Source organism: Ovis aries, chromosome 22, assembly GCF_016772045.2.
Source record: "Ovis aries strain OAR_USU_Benz2616 breed Rambouillet chromosome 22, ARS-UI_Ramb_v3.0, whole genome shotgun sequence".
NCBI classification, from domain to species: Eukaryota; Metazoa; Chordata; class Mammalia; order Artiodactyla; family Bovidae; genus Ovis; species Ovis aries.
The window spans coordinates 51,067,633-51,087,162 of NC_056075.1; the positions used below are offsets into that span (position 1 = coordinate 51,067,633).

Here is a 19,530-nt window from a genome sequence, read left to right on the forward strand (position 1 = left end):
CCTCTTGATGAAAGTGAAAGGAGAGTGTAAAAGTTGGCTTAAAGCTCAACATTCAGAAAACGAAGATCATGGCATCTGGTCCCATCACTTCATGGCAAATAGATGGGGAAACAGTGGAAACAGTGTAGGACTTTATTTTTGGGGGCTCCAAAATCACTGCAGATGGTGACTGCAGCCATGAAATTAAAAGACACTTACTCCTTGGAAGAAAAGTTATGACCAACCTAGACAGCATATTCAAAACGAGAGACATTACTTTGCCGACTAAGGTCCGTCTAGTCAGGGCTATGGTTTTTCCTGTGGTCATGTACGGATGTGAGAGTTGGACTGTGAAGAAGGCTGAGCACCGAAGAATTGATGCTTTTGAACTGTGGTGCTGGAGAAGACTCTTGAGAGTCCCTTGGACTGCAAGGAGATCCAACCAGTCCATTCTGAAGGAGCTCAGCCCTGGGATTTCTTTGGAAGGAATGATGCTAAAGCTGAAGCTCCAGTATTTGGCCACCTCATGCGATGAGTTGACTCATTGGAAAAGACGCGGATGCTGGGAGGGATTGGGGGCCAAGAGGAGAAGGGGACGACAGAGGATGAGATGGGTGGATGGCATCACGGACTCGATGGACGTGAGTCTGAGTGAACTCCGGGAGTTGGTGACGGACAGGGAGGCCTGGCGTGCTGCGGTTCATGGGGTCGCAAAGAGTCGGACATGACTGGGCGACTGAACTGAACTGAACTGAGCAGAAACTGTAACTTTGGGCACCTTTCTCTTACCCTTAGTATCTCAGGGGGTAAGGCTTAACACTCCAGTAAACAATGTTGGCGGTGGCCGTTCTTTATCAGAATAAGAAAGGCCCCTTCCGTGCGGTGTGTGTACATTCCGACACTAAGTCGGGCCTAGCTCTCCATCAGGTCCCGCAGATGGCGGCGAGCACTACCGCCTCCGCGAACTAAAACCGCAGAGGGGCTGGGGGGTCTGGGTGGCTGGCAGAACCAGAACACGATTACATTCAGGAATATCTAGGGTGCACCAGAGGGAAAAGGAGCCTGGGGACCCAGAACGTTCCATGGCTTCCTCTAGGCAGCGGTCAAAGGGCACCGCACATGCGTAAACCCGGCCGGAACCTTGCGCGCCCGACACGCGTTGCCACGTTCGTCTGGACTTGATCCAGCGGTTTAGGAGGTGCCGACGAGGGGGCTGGGCGGGCGCTTTCGCGGTAGGCGGGCGGGGGCAGAGCCTCGCTCCAGGAGCTCTAGACCCCCGACCCCGAAGCCCGGCCCGGAGACCAGGCGTTGCCGCGGTCGGGTTGAACTTGGCGCGCGGGGCGGGGCGGGGCGGGGCAGGGGGAGGGCCGCGTAGACCCGGCGGGGCTTCCGCGCCGGCTGCGAGCAGGGCGGGCGCGCAGGGTCTTCCGAGCGCGACCTGACGGCTTCTCCCGGGCCTCGGCCTCGACCCCGCCGGCCCCGGGATGCTGCTGCGGCCGCGGCGGCCGCCCCCGCCCGAGCCGCCATCGCCCGCCAGCCCGGACCCCGAGCCGCGGCTGGCGGGGGGCGCCCCGGCGACCCCGCCCCGGAGAGCCGCCTCACCCGGCGCGCTGGCGGCTCCCGCGCCCCCCGCACCCCCCGGCTCGCCCGCGTCCCCCGGCTCGCCCGTGTCCCCGGGCTCGGCTCAGCGCACGCCCTGGAGTGCGCACGAGACGGAGCTGCTGCTCGGCACGCTGCTGCAGCCCGCCGTGTGGCGCGCGCTCCTGCTGGACCGCCGCCAGGCGCTGCCCACCTACCGCCGCGTGTCGGCCGCGCTGGCCCGCCAGCAGGTGCGGCGCACCCCCGCGCAGTGCCGCCGCCGCTACAAGTTCCTCAAGGACAAGGTCCGCGACGCGCACGGCCAGCCGCCCGGGCCCTTCGACGCGCAGATCCGCCAGCTTATGGGCCTCCTCGGCGACAACGGGCGCAGGCGCGGACGCCGCCGCTCCCCTGGGCCCGGACGACCCCCGCGCGGCCGCCGGCCTGCCTCCGCCGCGCCCGCCGAGCCGGGTAGGTGGGCTGGGGTGGGGGAGGGCGCGCCCCAGACGGAGGAGCGGGGGGAGCGGGCTGTGGGGAGCGCCCCTCCGACGGAGGAGCGGGGGTGGGGTGCGGGCGCGCCCCAGACAGAAGGGGGGCGCGCGCCCCCGGCAACCGGCGGCTCCGCGTTCCAGGCGCCCCGCCGCTGCCCGCGTCCCGAGAGCTCGACTCGGATCCCGCGTGGACGCTCAGGTTCAGCCCGTCCCCGCCCAAGTCTGCGGACGCGCCACACGCCCCCGGCTCCCCGACGGCCCCCTGCACCTTCACACCCGCGCGTGGCCGCCCCGAAGAGCCTGAGTCTTTCCGCGCCCCCGGCTCCCCGCCACCGCCGTCCCCCGGCCCCGCCCGGGAAGACCCCGACTCGCCGCCCGGCCGCCCGGAGGACCACGCGCCCCAGCAGCCCTCGCCGCCGTCGCTGAACGCCGCCCTCCTGCAGACCCTGGGGCACCTCGGCGACATCGTGTCCATCCTGGGCCCGCTGCGTGACCAGCTGCTGACGCTGAACCAGCACGTGGAGCAGCTGCGCGGCTCCTTCGACCAGACCGTGTCCCTGGCCGTGGGCTTCATCCTGGGCAGCGCCGCGGCCGAGCGAGGTGTCCTGGCCGACCCGCGCCCGTGAGGCCTGTCCCTTCGCGGTCCCCGCCCCTTCAGCCCTGACCCTACCTGCTGCCCTCCCCTCCCCCAACCAAACCTAGGTATGTTCAATAAAAAGACTGCTTTTTCTGACTCAATCCTGTGTGCAGGTTGCGCTCTGGGTAGGAACGTAGGGTTGGAGATAAACTGGGAGGTTAAAATGGCCTCGGGACCTCTGGGAGGGACCCAGTTGGGATTCTGCCCGGCCCCACCAGGCCTAGGAGGCCCATCTCCCGTCGGAAGAGGGCTGTGGGCACGTGGAACCCGAGCTCGGGGCCCGCATCGCATACCAGCCTTGTCCAGGTCTCGAGACCCTGCTTGCCCCGACTTCCCACCGGCGCAGACCAGCCGCGGTGGGCGAGCCCCTGCGAGCTGGGAGGAGGCCGGGCGCCACGGGGAGGGCCCGGGGAACCGGCGGGGGTCGGGTTCAGCCGGAACCGGTGGGGGAGGTGTAAGCGGTATCCGGCCGCCCCCCGCGGGCCGTCCAGGGAAGAGCCCGCGGCCTTGGGCCGGGCTTCGTCCAGGAAGGAGGTTCCCAGGATAACGCGCTCCCGGGGAGGGGTCCCCTCCTGTTCACGGAGGTGCGTGGGCTGGGTGGGCCCGGGGCAGGAAGCGCGGCCCTGAGCTTTTCCACCTAGGCGGAGGCCAGGGTTCGTGCAGCTTGAAAAGGATTTTATCGAAATTGCCCCAGGAGCATTTTCCGAGTCTTGACTGAGGGCCCCACCCTGCGCTGGGGCTCAGACCCGGCGGGGACTGGGCGTGGCCGGACGTGCTCCCAGCCGGGTGGGAGGAGGAAGCGGCCGGAGGCGCGGGCCCGCATAACAATACGCCTCCGGGCTGAATGCCCGGCGGCTTTTCAGCAGCTAGGGGATCTTTCAGAGACTTAAGTGGTTGCTCTGGTCGGCGAGGTAAGCGGGAAGCCTGTCTCCAAACGCCCTGCAGTTCTCGCCCTCCGGAGGTTCCAGGCGGCCGAGCACTCAGCCCCTCCCCCAGCCCTTTCCTGGAAATGTCTTTTAAGAGGCCCCAGTTGGGCCCCCAGCCGCAGGGACCCGCCAGAACAAGGGTGCACCCGCCGTTCGGCAGGACTAGGGGCTGTGTATGAAAGATCCCGAATCCTCGAGGACACGCTGGCCTCTGCTGTGAGAGACGGTGCTTGCCCCGTTCTGCCCACCCGAGGGCAGAAACCTGCAGGGGGATCCTTCGCGTGCAGGGGGATCCTTCGTGCAGGGGGATTCCGCACACCCTACACGCTCCCAAAGGTAAGAGCCAAGGGTGGGGGGTCTGAGACAGCCTTGGGCCGCTTCCCAGCAAGTCCCCGAAGCCCCCGGGGGCAGGGGGCGATGTCACCGGGACCCTGCTCCGGGAAAGGGCTGTTTGGGGGCTTGAGATCCATGGAAGCCTCCGAGTCTTTGGGGACCAAGATATTGGGGTGCACGAAGAACCTGTCTGACTTCCTGCCCATACTGCCTGGCGGGCTGGGGGCCATGTCCAGACCCTCCTGCTCAGGGCCTGATGACCCTGTACACCCCTTTCCCTGCCTCGCCAAGGTCTTCCAGTCTGCGGAGGGGCGAGCCAGTCTCACTCCAGCGCCTCGGCTAGGGGCTTTATTTGTGACTTAAGCCATTCCTGACGTGGAAACGCTCAGATCCCGGCTCCCCACCCTCCCCGGAGACCCGCCTCAGCGGTGTTCTTGCGGAGGCGGTGGGGGGTGCTGCGCCTGGGGCTGTGGGGGAGGTGGGTCTCATGCCGGCCTCCGGGTTGGACTCAGCAGGTGCGCAGCGCACCTCCCTTTGCGTCCTGCCCTGAGCACACCTTTTCCTGTGCCTGTGTGGGCATCGGCCCAGCCAGCCTCCAGCCCCATCCTCGGGTCACCAGGGGCCCCCCAGCCAGCAGGCTCACCCCTTCTCCTTCACTCTGGGGAAATACACCGAGCACCAAGTCTCCCGTCTTGCCTGTTTCAAGTGTGCAGGGATGTTCACGTTGTGCAGCGGCCACCCCCATCTGCCCAGAACTTGCTCTTCCCAAACAGAAGCACTGGACACTCACTCTGCAGCCCCCCTCCCGCCCCCAGCGGGATGCGCGTGGGTGCCGTGTCTGACTCTTTGCCACCCCGTGAACTGCAGCCTGCCAGGCTCCTCTGTCCGTGGGATTCTCCAGGTGAGGATACTGGAGTGGGTTGCCATGCCCTCTTCCCAACCCAGGGATCTAACCCAGGTCTCCCGCGTTGCAAGCAGATTCTTTACCATCTGAGCCACTGGGGACCTCAAAACTGGGATCAGACAGTATTTGTCTTTTTGTATCTGGTTTATTTCACCCAGAATAATGTCCTCCAGGCTGTGAATAACACACACAGCACACTGCGGGTTTTCTTTCTTTTTAAAGATGGGATGATATAGCCCACTGCGTGGATGGACCACGTTTTGCTTGTCCATTGACTTGGTGGACATTTGGGCCGCTTCCACTTTTCCGCTACTGTGAACAATGCTGCTGCGAACATGGAGGTGTGAATATCTTTCAAGACCCTGTGTTCAGTTTCTTTGGGTGTGTAAGTGGAATTAATGGGTCATGTGGTAATTCCATTTTTAATTTTTTGAGGAACCTCCATACTGTCTTCCAGCCGCTGCCCCATTTTATATTCCCACCAACACTGAACGAGGGTTCCAATTTCCCCACATCCTCAAACCACACTTGTGTTACTGTTTTTTTTTAACCTCAGCCATCCTAGGGAGTGTGAGGTTCGTACCTTTAACCACTGGTGTTGCAGTGGCCGGTCAGCAGTGTGGCCAGTGCCCTCCCGCCCTGGCGCTCGGGGACCCATCCAGCTGCCGCTTGTCCGCACGCGTGAGCTCACCGGCACGCCTGCTGTGGGGCTGAGCACAGCGGCCTGTGGCCTCGCTGGCCTGGACAATCAACAGCCATGACCTTGGGCCTTGCCCCGCCCCACCCCGGCAGCTGCAGGGCTCTGGGGCTGGCTTTGCCCTTCCCCTTCCCCTTCCCCTTCCCCGCACAGCCGGCTGGTGCTCCTGTTGTGTATGCGGAGGACTGCCCTGGGCCCTCGGCCTCGTCCGCCCCGGAACGCAGGGCTGCATCCGGCTGGCTGCACCCGGCTCGCCCCTGAGCCCGGTTTGTTTCCGTGTGGGCCACCAGGAGCTGGAAGCCAGCTCCCCACCTCATTCAGCACTCTCGGCCTGCCACACCAGTTCCCGTCCCTCCGGGCCTGGGGCCAGAGAGAGCGGTTATCACAGCACATTCACCCATCAAGGGTCAGTGCTGTTGAGCCCTAGAAGACCAGTGTTCCAGTAACATGGGACAACCTCATACCGGATGCATTTTCCCCAAAGAGGCACTTGGCCCTCTCAGTGCAGGGCCTCCCGCGCCCCGGGATAGGCTCCAGTCCACCTGGTTAGCTCTGCCTGTGCGTCCTTGGTGTCCAGATGGTCCCTGAATTTAGCTGGAGCGAGCTTCCTGTACACCTCGTGTTTCAGGAGTGTTCAGAAGTGCCCGTCCTGATTCTCACTGCTCATCTTCCAGACCCCGTCTCTTCTGCACCTGCTCCTCTGACCACACCGTCCGTACCGGGCTCTGCTGGGGCACAGCTGGACGTGTGAACAGTCTCCTCCTTGGGGACTCGAGGGGCGCTTGGACTCGGGCGGGCTGTGAGCCTGCACCTTTTCAGGCCATGTGGATGGGGCCCGTGGGCAGCCGCGTCCGTGCTCAGGCCAGCACGGCTGCCGCCAGCGTTTCCTCGGCGCCCTCACCAGGGCCTCCCGGTCTGTGCAGCTCGCCGCTCTCTTCACAGCCGCGTCTGCAGTCTCTTCCCCACGTTGTGGGAGCGCAGAGCGGGAGGGGGTGTGCCAAGAGGCACAATAGCGCTGCCTTCCTCCCTCCCCTGTTCTGCGCTAGACCAATTTGTCTGCCAAAAACCACAGGGCTGAGTGTTACAGAGCGAACGCGTCCCCCTGATTGCATGTTGAGACCCCAAGCCCAGGACGTTCTAGACGTCCAGCCCGGCCGCCACCAGCCTCACGTGGCCTGTGCGACTGGGACACCAAATTATCCAACTTAACTTCATGTGCTCAGAGCTCCACGTTCAGCCTCACATGAAACTCTTGTTTCAGTGCCGTTGATTCCAGCTTCCTAGCTTCAGAACCTGTTTCACCAAAGACCAGGGCCTGGAGTTAGACCTTCATCAAGGTTCCCTCCAGGGTCACCCGGGGTCCCTTTCGGAGTCCCTCAGACTGACGGGGGACCCACCCCCTCATCACTCTCATTCTGTCTTGGGGGGACCGCTGCAAGGCCACAGGGTCTGGCTGTGGGTGATGCCTTCTAGTCTGTCTGTCCATCTGAGGGCCTCACCATGCGCCCCTGCCTGGCCCAGCCCTTCCAACCAGAGGTCTTCACGAGGCCAGAGGGTGGCGGGGTCCCCACCTGCCAAGGAGATGCCGTGGGGGTCCCCAGGCATGGGACTCGCTTCTGAGCTGCTGACTGGAGCAGGGACGGTGAGAGGAGGGGGGAGGCGGGGGTCCGCCCCCCCTGCCTGTCCACTTGGCTTGCCCTGCTGCCGCCTCTGTGGGTGGGACGGAGGGGCCAGCCCGGGACTGGGGCCCCCGGCACAGCAGCAGGAAGCTCTCCGACGTGACGCCCTAGGAAGGAAGGGGCCTGGGGGAGGCGCCCACCCAGCTGACAGGGAGGCCCAGACAGACGTGAGCCAGTCCTCAGGGGCAGCCCATTGCCTGGCTCCACACCTGCAGCCCGGGAACTGATGGCGCCCCCAGACCACCGCCCTGCTTGGGTGGGACGTGGCCACTGTACCCTGAGGCACGACCTCTGTTCTCCCCACTAGAGGCACAGATTCGCCCTCTTGGCTCCCACGAGGGGGGCGAGGGGCGTGGTGGCCAAAGCCCTGACTGAGCCCCTCGGGGCACAGGAGAGCTGGGACCGGGGCCAGCGCCGGAGCCACATGGGACCTCCCGGCCTCGGGGGGCGTGGGCAGGGGAGGGGGCCTCACTCGCCGGCGCTAGTCACGGCCTGTTGGTGATGGTGAGAGCCCAGTGGGTCCAAGAATTCAGACAGCTGGGCTGCTGTGGGAAGTTGACTGGTCGAGGGCTGAGTCACAGCCTCAGGGCCCTGGCGTGTAGACGGCTGCAGATCACAGGTGACCAGCCCCCGCTCGCCCCACCAGCCCCTGCTGGTGCAGTGGGAGGTCGGCTGCCACCGGGGCTTGGGGGCCAGTGGCCCAGAGCCACTGCCACACCCGTACCCAGTCACCTGGGCCCCGAGGAGGCGTAAGGAAGCCGAGGCCCCATGGGGCAACAGCTGTCTCGGAGCTGCCCGGGGTAGACGGAGGGGAGGGGAGACCCCAGGGGACAAGAGCCAGGTGAGGAGAGTCTACACACACGCGCTGGAGGGAGGGGCCGTCTGACCCGAGAGGAGAGGTCGGGGTGGGGCCGGGAAGGGTGTCCGTAAGAGATGGGTCCCCTAAGAGAAGGGGTCACCCAGCAGACCTGGGGTGGGGTTGTGGCAGATGGTGCCCTGTGAGGCCAAAGGCCAGTGGACTGGCCCTGAAAGATCAGAAGTGAAGAGATGCTAAAGCGGTTTTGAAAGGTATGGTGCATGTTAATGCCCGACATTACTCAATGCAGTAATTCCCCACTCCAGCACTCTTGCCTGGAAAATCCCATGGGCAGAGGAGCCTGGTGGGCTGCAGTCCATGGGGTCGCTAAGAGTCAGACACGACTGAGCGACTTCACGTTCACTCTTCACTTTCATGCATTGGAGAAGGAAATGGCAACCCACTCCAGTGTTCTTGCCTGGAGAATCCTAGGGACGGGGGAGCCTGGTGGGCTGCCGTCTATGGGGTTGCACAGAGTCGGACACGACTGAAGCGACTGAGCAGCAGCAGCAGCAGTAATTCCCAGCAAACGTTCCCCTTCATCTAAGCCAGTGATCCCCACCCTTTTTGGACGCAGAACCAGTTCCGGGGAAGACAGGTTTTGCACAGAGGAGGCTGATTCGGGCAGTACCGTGAGGGATTGGGAGCGGCAGGTGAGCTTTGCCCGCGTCCAGCTGCCGCTCATCTCCTGCTGTACCACCCAGTTCTAACGGGTGGCACCGGTACTGGCCCAAGGGCTGGGGATTGAGGCTCTATGACCTAGCAGGTACCTGTCCCGCAGGTTCTGTGCGCCTGGAGCAGTCAGGAGCTGCGGCTCACTCCCTTTACGAGGCTGGGGAGGCACCGCGGCCGGCCCAGGGACTCCGAGCACCCACAGCTCGGCTGCTGTCACGGTGGCGGGACACCCACGTCCACAGCTGCGCTCAGGAGCCTGTCCATGAGCATCCTGGGGGCACCCCGGGCACATGTGACTCAGAGGACATCCTGCAGTCATCTCAGGAGACACCCCACCTGACATGGCTAAGGATTTAAATTCCAACCCTCACCCCACCAGGTAAAGGACCACGCTGGCCCGGCCCCTGCTCCCTGCTAAGCCCAAGAGTGCTTGAGGGTGGGATTGGGGTGTTAATCTTGAAGCGAGGCAGCCAGGCGGGCCAACGTGGGCAGGGGGGCAGCCTTGGTTGCCAGCACCCTCAGAGGCCCAGGCTGCAGACTCGCCCTGTCCGTTCCAAAGCCTTCAGGGCTGGGGGCTGGATCCAGCTGCCAGCAGGGCCTTGTTTGCCTGAGGGTGCGGCTCCCTGGATGGGTTCCTGCAGCAGTGCCCTGCGGGTCAACTAGGACGCGCCCCGTATCCGTCTGCCGGTGGCGTGGAGGGGGAAGACTCAGGCCGGCCAGGGTTGGGGGAGACAGGGCTGGCTGACTGGCAGCCTCCCCACGGAGCACCAGCCCCCACATCTCGCCACCCACTTCCCTGAGGCCAGCTTCGCACCAGGGACGTGGCCACATCCAGTGAGGAGAGAAGTGCTGCAGGCACCGGGACGAGGACCGAGGGCTTGTAGAGCAGCCCCTGCACCCTCCTGGCTATCCGGAGGATTGGGAGGCGGGGGCAGGGCACGCGGGGCAGCGGCCCAGCAGAGCAGCTCAGGAGACGCTGTCCTTCCTCTCGGCCCTTGCCAGGAGCCGGGCACAGACGTGTCCTTGCCCTGTGCCAGCAGGCCCCTTCCTTCTTGCCACTCAAATCTGGGGGCAGCTCCTGTGACCAGAGTGAGCCCCTGCAGAGCATGTGGAGCCTGGTGGGCTGCCGTCTATGGAGTCGCACAGAGTCGGACACGACTGAAGCGACGCAGCAGCAGCAGCAGCAGGTGCTGTTTATCTGGGGAGGGGGATTTGGGTCATCCAGGTAAACCCACCTCCTGAGCTTGTATGTGCAGCCCAGCCCTGCAGAACCCTGTGTTCGGCTGGTCCCACCCAGCTAGCTGGGCCCAGTTCCCAGCCCCACCATTTGTCCAGAGCCAGGTTGTGAGTGGCGCTGCCTCCCGCCTCCATCCTTTGCGGCAGCTTCGGCCCAGTGGACTGGCTTCCCCGGAGCAGCTGCGCCGGGCGAGCAGGCACAGCCAGGCCTGCTGAGGTCTCCAGGTGTAGAGCAGGGGAGCCCCCCGAGACCATAGGCACGGGGGCACTGAAGTCCCCAGGAGTGTGTACAGGGGCCCTCCCCCAGGCTGGGTTGGGAGTTGGGGCGGGTCTGGGAGGAGAGCCATCCATCAGTGTACTCCTTTGGCAGGTGGGGCGTTTCTCCCAGGCCTGGGGCTTCCCCTCCCATAGGAGTTTTCCCTGCTCAGGCCCTTGGGACTCCTCCCTCCCGCCAGGAGCTGCCCCCATCCTCCATATGAGCCGCGATCAGACGCTTGGTGCCCACGGCGTCCAGGCCCAAGTCCTCGGAGCCCAGTTCTGCAAGAGAGTCAAAAGTTAGCCCGTCTTGCGCCTCACGAAGCCCGCTCAGTTTGGCGAGGTCGCCGGGGCCACTCCGCAGTGCCGGGCGCCCTCTTTCGGCCTCCAGACGGCTGGCTCGCTGGCCACCTGGCGTCCGGCAGGTTCGCCCAGGGGCGGCGGCGGCGCGGTGCCGTCTGGATTCTGTCCCCGTGAACATCCCGTGGCTCCCGAAGCCCGAGGAGCCTGTCCGCAGCGGAGGAGACTCAGACTGTTGTTCCCTTTCTGTGGCTTCACCTCTGCGCTTCCCTGTCAGGTCCTGCGTGGCCGAAAGAGGAGCTGGTGTCGACTGTGTATTTCCACTTTAAAAAGTTTAAATGAAGAACGTGGAGATGTGTTCACCTCACGGGGGAGCTCGGTGCTGCCCCGTCGCCTCCCTACGGCTCAGAACCGACCCTCCGGATACACAGCGGCGGCCACGGAGCCGGGGCGCCCGAGGATCGGGCGGGGGGCAGGCTTGGCCTGGGTGGGCTCCGGGGTGGAGCCCGTGGGTCAGAGCTCGTCTACCGGGGACAGAAACCGCTTCCGGAAGGGGCGCCTGCGTGCTGGGGGCGGTGGGAGAGCGGCCGCGTCCACTCTGTCCTCCCCCCGGCGTCCGCGCTCCGGAGGCCGGCCGAGGGCGCGGGGCAGCGCCGCCTCGACCCAGTGGGAGGCCGGCGGGCGGGCGGGCGGCTTTCCCGAGGCCCTGGCCTCTCCAGAGCCTCCTCCTAGGCGGCGCTTCGGCCGCGCGGACGTGGTGCCCCCGTCCTCCCGCGGGGCCGGGCCGGGAAACTGAGCGCCCAGGGACGGAGCGCGCCTCCGCGAGGGGGCGGGGCCGGCGGGAGGAGGGGTGGGGCTTACCCCGGTGGGCGGGGACATCCTCTCCGGCTCCACCCTCTTTCCCCCGCAAACCGAAACCTCGTCCCGATTTGCCGTGTGAAACAGCAGCGCCCCCTGCAGGACTCTCGGCTGAGCGCGCGACCCGCGCCGCCGCCGCTGCTCCCCCGGGCCTCTGCCTGAGCCCCCTGCTCTGGCTCAGCCTCCGGGCTCCTTCCGAGCGGAACCAGCCCCCAGCTTCGGCGTGGGCCTCGTGCGGCGGGCAGCCCCCAGCGTGTTGCCTCCCAGATGCCAGGACCGGGGTGCCCACCGAGCTGGCCTTGTCCTGGGGCGCCCGGGGCCTCTGGGCCCCACCCGAGACGGGGGCGCCTTCTAAGGGAGTGTGTGCGCCCGGAAGCCCGCAGCTGAGGCCGGCCAGACACCCGGGGTGTGCGGGGCTACGCCTGGTGTCCACCTGCAGAGACCGCGGTGCCTGGCGGGCTTGCACCCTCCATCTCCCTTGCTGCTGGGACTGGGCCCTCTTGGCCTCAGGACTGTGGACAGTTTAGAGTTGAGGAGGTTTTGGAGCTGCTTCCTCCCTGAAAGCAGCCACAGGGTTGTGTAGGAGGGGACGGTCAGCGAGCCACCAAAGGCCGAGGAGGACGGGGCTGTGCTGGGCCCTCACAGTCAGGGACAGCTTATCTGACAGAAGGTGCTGGAAGCTGGCCTTCCAGTCGGAGTAAAGGTGGCTTCTTGTGCTGGGTGCTCTGAGCTTTGTGCACGAATGTGAAAACCAACAGGATTAGGAGGAAGTGAAGGTGTTTGTCACCCTGCGTTTGAATCCACCTTAACGGTGACCTCAGAGCTGGACACCAGAAAGGCCTAGAGGTGCCTGCCCTGCTGCAGTGGGGGCGGAGCCTCCGGGGGCTGTGTCCTCCGACCCTGGTCCCCATCATGGGGAAAAGCTTGGGAGCCAGGATCCATACCTGCCCGTGACCCCCCCCCAACCCTGGTTTCCCTTGCCTGCGGACAGGAGACAAGTAGCAGGCAGCCCAAAGGAAGGCCCCCAGTGTGGCCGTTGTGCAGGATTCTGACGGGCACCAAGTGCAAGTGATCACCCTGCCCACCCCCTGCCAGCCCGTTCCCAGTCTCCTTCCCATTCTCATCCCAGGCCGTGCCTCCAGCTGTGGCTCAGGGACGGGCATGCCCAGCCAGGCCACCCCCACGTCAAGTAGAAAGAATGGGCCTGCAGAGCAGAGGCAGCCCCACCAAGCCCTCTTGGGGTGTGGGGGTGCCCCCAGCCCAGCCCTGCTCTGCAGTGATGGACAGGCCATGACCGATTCTCCGTCCTCCAGTTTCAGCGACAGCTGGTGGTAGAGGACCTGCCGTCCCCAACCATCGTTTTCCAGGGGTCAGGACCTCAGGGCTGCGCGGCCTCCAGGGCTCCTGGCCTCTGCAGCTGGAGGGCTGCGTGTCACCGCCCCCGCAGGCCGGTGAGACCCACATTCCCAGCCCTGGCGGTGACTGCAAGTGGCCAGGCGGCAGGTGGAGGGAAACCTCCCCGGGGAAGCCGCCCTGAGGTTTGTGGGGAGGGCCGTTCCCCCACCCCACCTTTCACAGGACAAAGCCCCCCACGACGGACAGCCTGTCTGGCATCACCTGGCTTTCCCGAAGGCCTCCCAGCCCCAGGCCCGGCCCTGGCTGCCTCTCCATGCCCTTCTGTTGGACTCAGCTGATAGAGGACACACTGGCCTGCCCTGCTCCACCTCCTGGTGGACACTCCCAGGCCTGTGTTTGTGCCCAGGGAGCTGCCCACGAGGGATGCCTCCCCTGCAGCTGGGACAAGTCCAGAACCCAGGGGGAGGGCATGCCTGGCAGGCCGTGGTGGGTCTGAGGGATTTCCCTCCCTGTGCTCAGGAGCCGTTCCCTGGAGCAGCTGACGGCCTGGACCCAGCCCTGCCCACGGCCCACTGCTCTCCCCATCGCAGGAAACAGGCGTCTGGCTCAGTGCCGCTGTCCCTCGTGCACTGAGGGTGTCGCACCTGCTTTCCTCAACACTCAAGGGTCCCAGGGGAGCTGAGCCCCAGTGCTCTGGTGAGGATGGACAGATGGGAGCACATGCTGGGGGTGGGCGTCTGCCTGAGCCTGGGTGCCTCCAGGAGCTGCGGCCTGTCCCCTTCTCCTACCCCCCGCAGGACCGTCCTACAGCTGAGCCTGGGACGACGGCTGATGAAGCTGTGCTTGGTGGGTCAATCAGCCAGTAAGCCCGACAGTCCCTGCTTACACCCCCCATTCACTGGACCCCCTTGGCCCCTTTTCCAGGCGCCCTCACCAGGGAGCTCCCACCACCCGGCAGGTGCCCCGGGCAGTGCTGGGGTGGACTGTCTCCACTGCAGCCTTGGGAGTCCTGGCCCACCCGCCCCATCACTTGAGAGGGCCCTGTCCCCATGACCCTGGTTGTTAGGTCCTCAGAAAGCTCCCCACCCACCGCCCTCCCGGCTGACATGTCTAGGAGTCTTCTCACTCCCTCGTGTTTTTCTTTTTTTTTAATAAGTTCCCCCAAGACCACTCTTACTGATGTGCCCCCCACCCCCCCCCCGCCACCAGCTTGGATGAGGGAAAAACCACAGGATGAGGGAGCTTTGTTTTAAACGCACCGTATCAACACTCTTCACACTGAACTTTACACGGAGTTATCTTTATTTGAATTGCACTCATCACAGCGCGATGAGGGTGGAGAAGCAGCCCCATGGCCACCCCTGCTGACACCCCCCACCTCTGGGCGCGTCAGGCGCCCCGTAGCTCCAGGCGGGCCCTCCCTCTCCTGTTCCCGCACCTTCTGTCCCCAAGGCTGCCTCTCCACCAGGGACGGTGCCTGGACCACACCCACGGGAGTGAAGATCGCCCCATCCCGTCCCACGACCCATGACCCCTCCACCCCATCCCGTCCCACAACCCGTGACGCCCGCCACCCCCGCCTCAACCCAAAGCAGAGGTCAGGAGCCCCGACCCGGCGTGCGGAGCGTGGAGATCTCGAGGCGGGTGCCCGGTGGGGAGCAGGCTCTGGTGCAGGGGAACCTCGGGGCCCCATTTTCCCATGCCCTACACCTCTTTAGGCCAGACCCTCAAAGAAGTATATGCATAGGAAAAAGGAACAGCGAGTGGCGTGGCTGCAGGTCCGGGGTCCGTGCCGGCTCGGGTCGGTCTGAACGAGCTGCGGTCGTGGCTGCAGGGGTCCGGGTGCGAGCAAGCCGTGCGGCCGGCGGGCTTCGGGGGAGACCGGGAGGCCCACGGGCCTTACCTGGTCGCAGTCAGGCTCGGTCTGGGGTCCCGGCAGCAGGCGAGCAGGGCAGCGTGGCGGAGAGCTGCGTGAGGACCGCAGCTCTGCGGCTCTGACCGCCCGGCGCCTTTTTATGCCAGGCGGAGACCTTGGCGGGGCGGCCGGCAGTGGCCGTCACGTGCGGTCACAGGCCGCGCTGTGCCAAGGACCCCAGCCGCCCCCGCACCTGGGAGATTGGGGCACAAAGACCTGCTCTGAGCAGAGCGCCCAGCCCTAGCGGGCGGGCCCCTGCAGACCTGGGACGGGGCCAGGCCTGGCCCGCAGCCTCCTCCGGGCCTTATCTCCCTGTGCGCGGCCTGCGTCATGGCCCGGAACACGCACGCGGGGGCAGCCTTCAGGAACAGCATCTCCCCTCCTGCCCGGGCACTGAGCCCCGGACCCACCCCCGGGAGCCCAGAGGACCCGCAGGCCACCCCGTGCTCAGCTCTTCCCCAGGGCCCTGGGGGTCTGAAGAAGGGCAGGGCCCCTGCAGTCTTGGGGGGACACGCGGGGACAGATGAGGGAGTCCCTGGACGGCTGACCGGAGACCCCCTGCCACCCACTCACCACGCACACCCTGCCCCCAGGCCCAGGGCCCAGGAGGGCTCAGCTCCTGCCCGTGGATGGGGCTGCCAGTCAGTACCCTCTGGCGGGGGCACAGCTGGTCTCTGTGGACGGATGCCCACCGCCCTGTTCATAGACATTTCCCCCCGTGGGGGATGACAGGGGTGATCTGAGTCTGAAACAGACTGGCCATTTGGGTGTCCCCACCCACCGCCCGTCCTGAGTCCCAGGGTCCTGCTGTGCAGCCCTCACGCCCTCTGCCCCCTCGGCCCTGGGGTGGCCTGCTACCCCTGGACCGAGGATGGCCCCCACCCTGCCCCGCCCCGCCCCGCCCTGCCCTGCCTTTGCTCTGAGGTGTCTCTGGTGTGTGTGTGCGCCTGTGTGTCCGTGTGTGTGCCTCTGTGCCTGTGTCTGTGTGTGCCTGGTGTGCATGTGTTTGTGTGCCTGGTGTGTGTGACTGTCTGTGAGCCTGGTGTGTGTGCGTGTGAGCCTGGTGTGTGTGTGTGTGTGCCTGGTGTGTGTCTCTGTGTCTGTGTGTGCCTGGCGTGTGTGCCTGTGTCTGTGTGCCTGGTGTGTGTGTGAGCCTGGTGTGTGTGTGTGTGTGTGTGTGAGCCTGGTGTGTGTGTGTGACTGTCTCTGTGTGCCTGGCATGTGTGTGTGTGTGTGTGCCTGGTATGTGTATGTGTGCCTGGCGTGTATGTCTGTGTCTGTGTGTGTCTGTGTGCCTGGTGTGTGTCTCTGTGTCTGTATGTGCCTGGCGTGTGTGTGTTGTTTGTGTGTCCGTGTGCAGCAGCCCCTCACGCTCACCCGACCGGTGGGCCTGGGGGCTGAGGGCCGGGCTCCTGGATGCAAAGGCAGTGAGGGCACAGGCGGCCGTGCGAGGGGCCAGGTGAGCCAGCACCACCGAGAACGTGGCAGGGCTTCCGCCACCCTGGCCCAGACCTCGCGGACACCCCCACCAGGGCCCGGACCCCTCGGGGCCTGGGGTGTAGCTGAGACGCTGCAGATGCCAGGCTGGATAGAGGGGGCCAGAGCCCCGGCCAGGAGCCTGTCCGCAGCCCCACTCGGGCCTCTGAGAGCCTTGCAGCCTGGCAAGGGATTGCCGGGGCCTGCAGACGCCAGTGGGCTGTCAGCTGCTCAGGGGTCTCCCGGGCCGTTGGGAGGGGTCAATCTCTGGGCTAGAGGGGGCCACAGAGGGGGTGTCAGACCCCTGCCTCTGCTGGGGAGGGGGGACCTTTGGTGGAAGAGGAAACCCCCCTCCCAGGGAGCTCAGAGGCTCGAGGGGGCCACCTGCTGAGTGCCAGGCTGAGGGGTGGAGCCCCAACTCAGGTGGCAGCCCTGGGGCCATCTCCGTGGGTCCCCCATTCTCCAAAACCACTCGGGGTCCCCCCACCCCTGGGGCCTCCTGCCCTGAGCCCCCACCACCACCAGCCCTCCCCTTCACAGCTGCCTCCTTTGGCTTTTGGGAGACACTCCTGACCCTGACCCTGTCTCCTCAGGCGGGCAGCAGCAGGCCTGCAGGAGGGAGGCGGCAGGAGGCAGGTGGGCAGGCAGGGAGTCCAGGGTGCGAGGCCCGCCCCCCAGAGCCCTCTGAGGCCCTCCTGGTCGTCCTGCTGACCTGATTGTAACATCAGTGCCTGCTGATTATAAACCACGTGGGGAACCAGAGAGGCTTGGAGAGGAGACGGGCGGGGGCAGCGGCTCCGGGCCTCAGGTGTGTGGACCCTGCTGGCCCTGCTCGGACGCCGGAGTGGCTGGCCCCCTACCAGCTAGAGCCTGGGGAGCCTGAAGGGAAGGGTGGCCGGTGGGGAGCAGGGGGCCAGGCCTGCCGTCTGTCTTTCCCCCAAGGTCCCTGGGAGGCAGGTGCTGACCCGGCAGAGTCTGTGTGGAAGCCTCCCTCAGGCTGCCAGGCAGAGCTAGTCCGAGGGAGAAGGAGGCTGCAGGCTGGGCCTCCCACGAGGAGCTTAGTCCCAGCCAGCCCACCTGGCTGTGGCCCCCGGAGACGCCAGCCCCTGGAGTCCCAGCCCCTGGAAGCCTTGCTCTGTGGACTCCGGGGATGAAGGGATGGACGCAGAGCTGGCTTCCACCTGGAGTGGCCACAGGCAGAAAGGCCAGCCACGGGATGCTCGGGCAGCTCCCTGCCTGACGGGCGCACCCGAGCACCACTCTGCTGCCAGGTGCCGCGCAGCCCCTCGGGGCCTGGAGCGGACCCCAAGCTCAGGGCGGGGACCCCGGCCCCTCCCCTCACTCTGGCCGCGCAGCCTGCTCCCAGCGTCCCTGCACCGTCAGGCTTTAACAGGAGCCGAGTGGAGCGGGCACCACCGCCTCCAGCCCCCTCCCCAGGCAGTGAGGATGATCCCCAGAGGCAGGCATAACGGCTGGCTTCCAGGGAGGCCGGCCAGGGACCGGGCTAAGCTCAGGCGGGGTCCTGCCCCGCAGTCTTGCGGCCGCCAGCATGCACCCAGGCCGGGACAAGCCATGCTCCCCGACTCTGTGGCGTCCACACAGGCCCACTCAGGGTCCTGGGCCCTGTTGCTGTGGGTGGGGACCCCACAAGTGGCCCCCGGAATGCAGAACGTGCTGGGCTGGGCTCGCCCTCTGCCCACAGGACAGAAAGTATCTCTGCTGGCCCTGAAGGACGTGCTTGGCACACAGCGGGCCCGCGATAAGGGGCGTCCTTCACGGCCGTTCACTCACTCCCTGCCCGTGCTCCCGGCGGGGTGGGGGGTGGGGGCTGTCCCCGCAGCTGTCTGCTCAGCTCGGGCAGCTCCCAGCCCCGGAGGCGGCTGCGTCAACCCCTGGCGGGTTCCCAGACAGTGAGGCCGCACCCTCTCCCAGCTGGCCCTGCACCCCACCACGCGGTTCCCCGGCTTAGTAACTGCAGGCACTCGCCACCCCGAGGCCGGGTTGGGGGCCTGCCCTTGAGTGGTTCAGCTTCCCGCCGTGAGGGAGACACTGAATTTGGCGAAGCCCTCAGGCGCAGCAGGCCGAAGGGTGTCTGCCCGCGAGGTCTGTCCACCCGAGAGGAGCTGCCCCCGGCAGAGCAGACAGCAGCATCCTCAGACTGGAGACCCCCCGAGGGCCCTTGAAGAGCAGGGGAGGGAGGCCTGCGGCCGAGGCCCACGGGGTGGAGCACTCGGGAGCCAGGGGCATGCGGCTGCAGCGAACCCTGTGCGGTTGCTCTGAACCCGCCTTCGCCTGGCCGTCCGAGGTTTGTTGCCAAAACGGGTGTCCCCACACCTGTCAGAGGACAGGGTCCTGGAGGGCTGACGGGAAACTGTCTGGGCCGAGCCCCCGGAGGCTCCCGGGGCCTCCTGGGCTGGGGTGTCCGGCCGCGAGCCTGACCCAGGCTGTAGGCAGCGTGAGCCTGGTGAGCGGCCCCCGTGGCCTGGGGTGCCCTTGGGAGGCACCTGTGCACGCTGGGTCCCCGGGCAGGACCTGCATGTGGGCCAGGTGGGGAGACAAGGGGTTAAGGCTGGGCCCGGAGCCCCCCTGCCTCTGCGGCAGGGTTTCAAGGCTGAGTCTGTGTGACTCCCTTGCTGGGAGATAATCCTCTCCCTCCCGGGCAGATTGGGATGCTAGCCGGGCCATGAGAACTTGCCTCCGCTCAAGGCCACAGCGCGGGCGGCCTCCCGGGGCACCTTGGCCTTCCCGATCCCCAGCCGGAGGGAGAATATGGCCCCTTTGTCCGCAGGGCTGACCCGGCTGCCCCCACCCCGGGCACGGGGAGCCCCTCTGAGCACCTGGACCACGGGGCCTGCACACAGGTGGGCACACCACACGCCCGTGCACACAGGGCTGGCCCGGCAATCACTACTGTCCGTAACCCAGAAGCCGGGGTCTCTTTTCTCACCGAGGGGCTGGGCCCCCAGGTTTGGGGAAGGATCTGTCTCCTTCAGGCCTCCCCCCTCAGCAGCTACAGCCTCCACGCCCCGTTCCTCCACGGCCCCTGGGCCTCCCCCGGGTCCTCGGCCTCTACGGCCATGAGCCTCCCCGGGTCCTTGGCCTCTACAGCCCCTGGGCATCTCCTGGGTCCTCGGCCACTATGGTCCTTTGAGCCTCCCCCGCCCCGCCCCCTCGCCCCTGACCTCTACGGCCATGAGCCTCCCCAGGGTCCTCGACCTCTACAGCCCCTGGGCCTCCCCTGGGCCCCCGGCCTCTACGGCCCCTGGGCCTCCCTGGGTCCTCGGCCTCTACGGCCATGAGCCTCCCCGGGTCCTTGGCCTCTACAGCCCCTGGGCCTCCCTGGGTCCTCGGCCTCTACAGCCCCTGGGCCTCCCCCGGG

General features: G+C 66.1%; 2 protein-coding genes across 2 annotated transcripts; both read left to right on the plus strand.

The window, feature by feature from the left end:
• The first annotated feature begins 1,361 nt into the window (after positions 1-1,361).
• UTF1 (undifferentiated embryonic cell transcription factor 1) lies at positions 1,362-2,786 on the plus strand. The gene is made up of 2 exons (XM_027960209.2): positions 1,362-2,028; positions 2,190-2,786. Exons 1-2 carry the CDS (start codon positions 1,464-1,466, stop codon positions 2,672-2,674), a joined length of 1,050 nt encoding a protein of 349 aa, XP_027816010.1. The 5' UTR covers positions 1,362-1,463; the 3' UTR covers positions 2,675-2,786.
• A 704-nt stretch (positions 2,787-3,490) lies between these two features.
• LOC132658437 (uncharacterized) lies at positions 3,491-10,892 on the plus strand. Its single transcript, XM_060404880.1, has 3 exons — positions 3,491-3,596; positions 3,772-3,947; positions 8,862-10,892. Exons 1-3 carry the CDS (start codon positions 3,530-3,532, stop codon positions 9,093-9,095), a joined length of 477 nt encoding a protein of 158 aa, XP_060260863.1. The 5' UTR covers positions 3,491-3,529; the 3' UTR covers positions 9,096-10,892.
• The last annotated feature ends 8,638 nt before the right edge of the window (positions 10,893-19,530 follow it).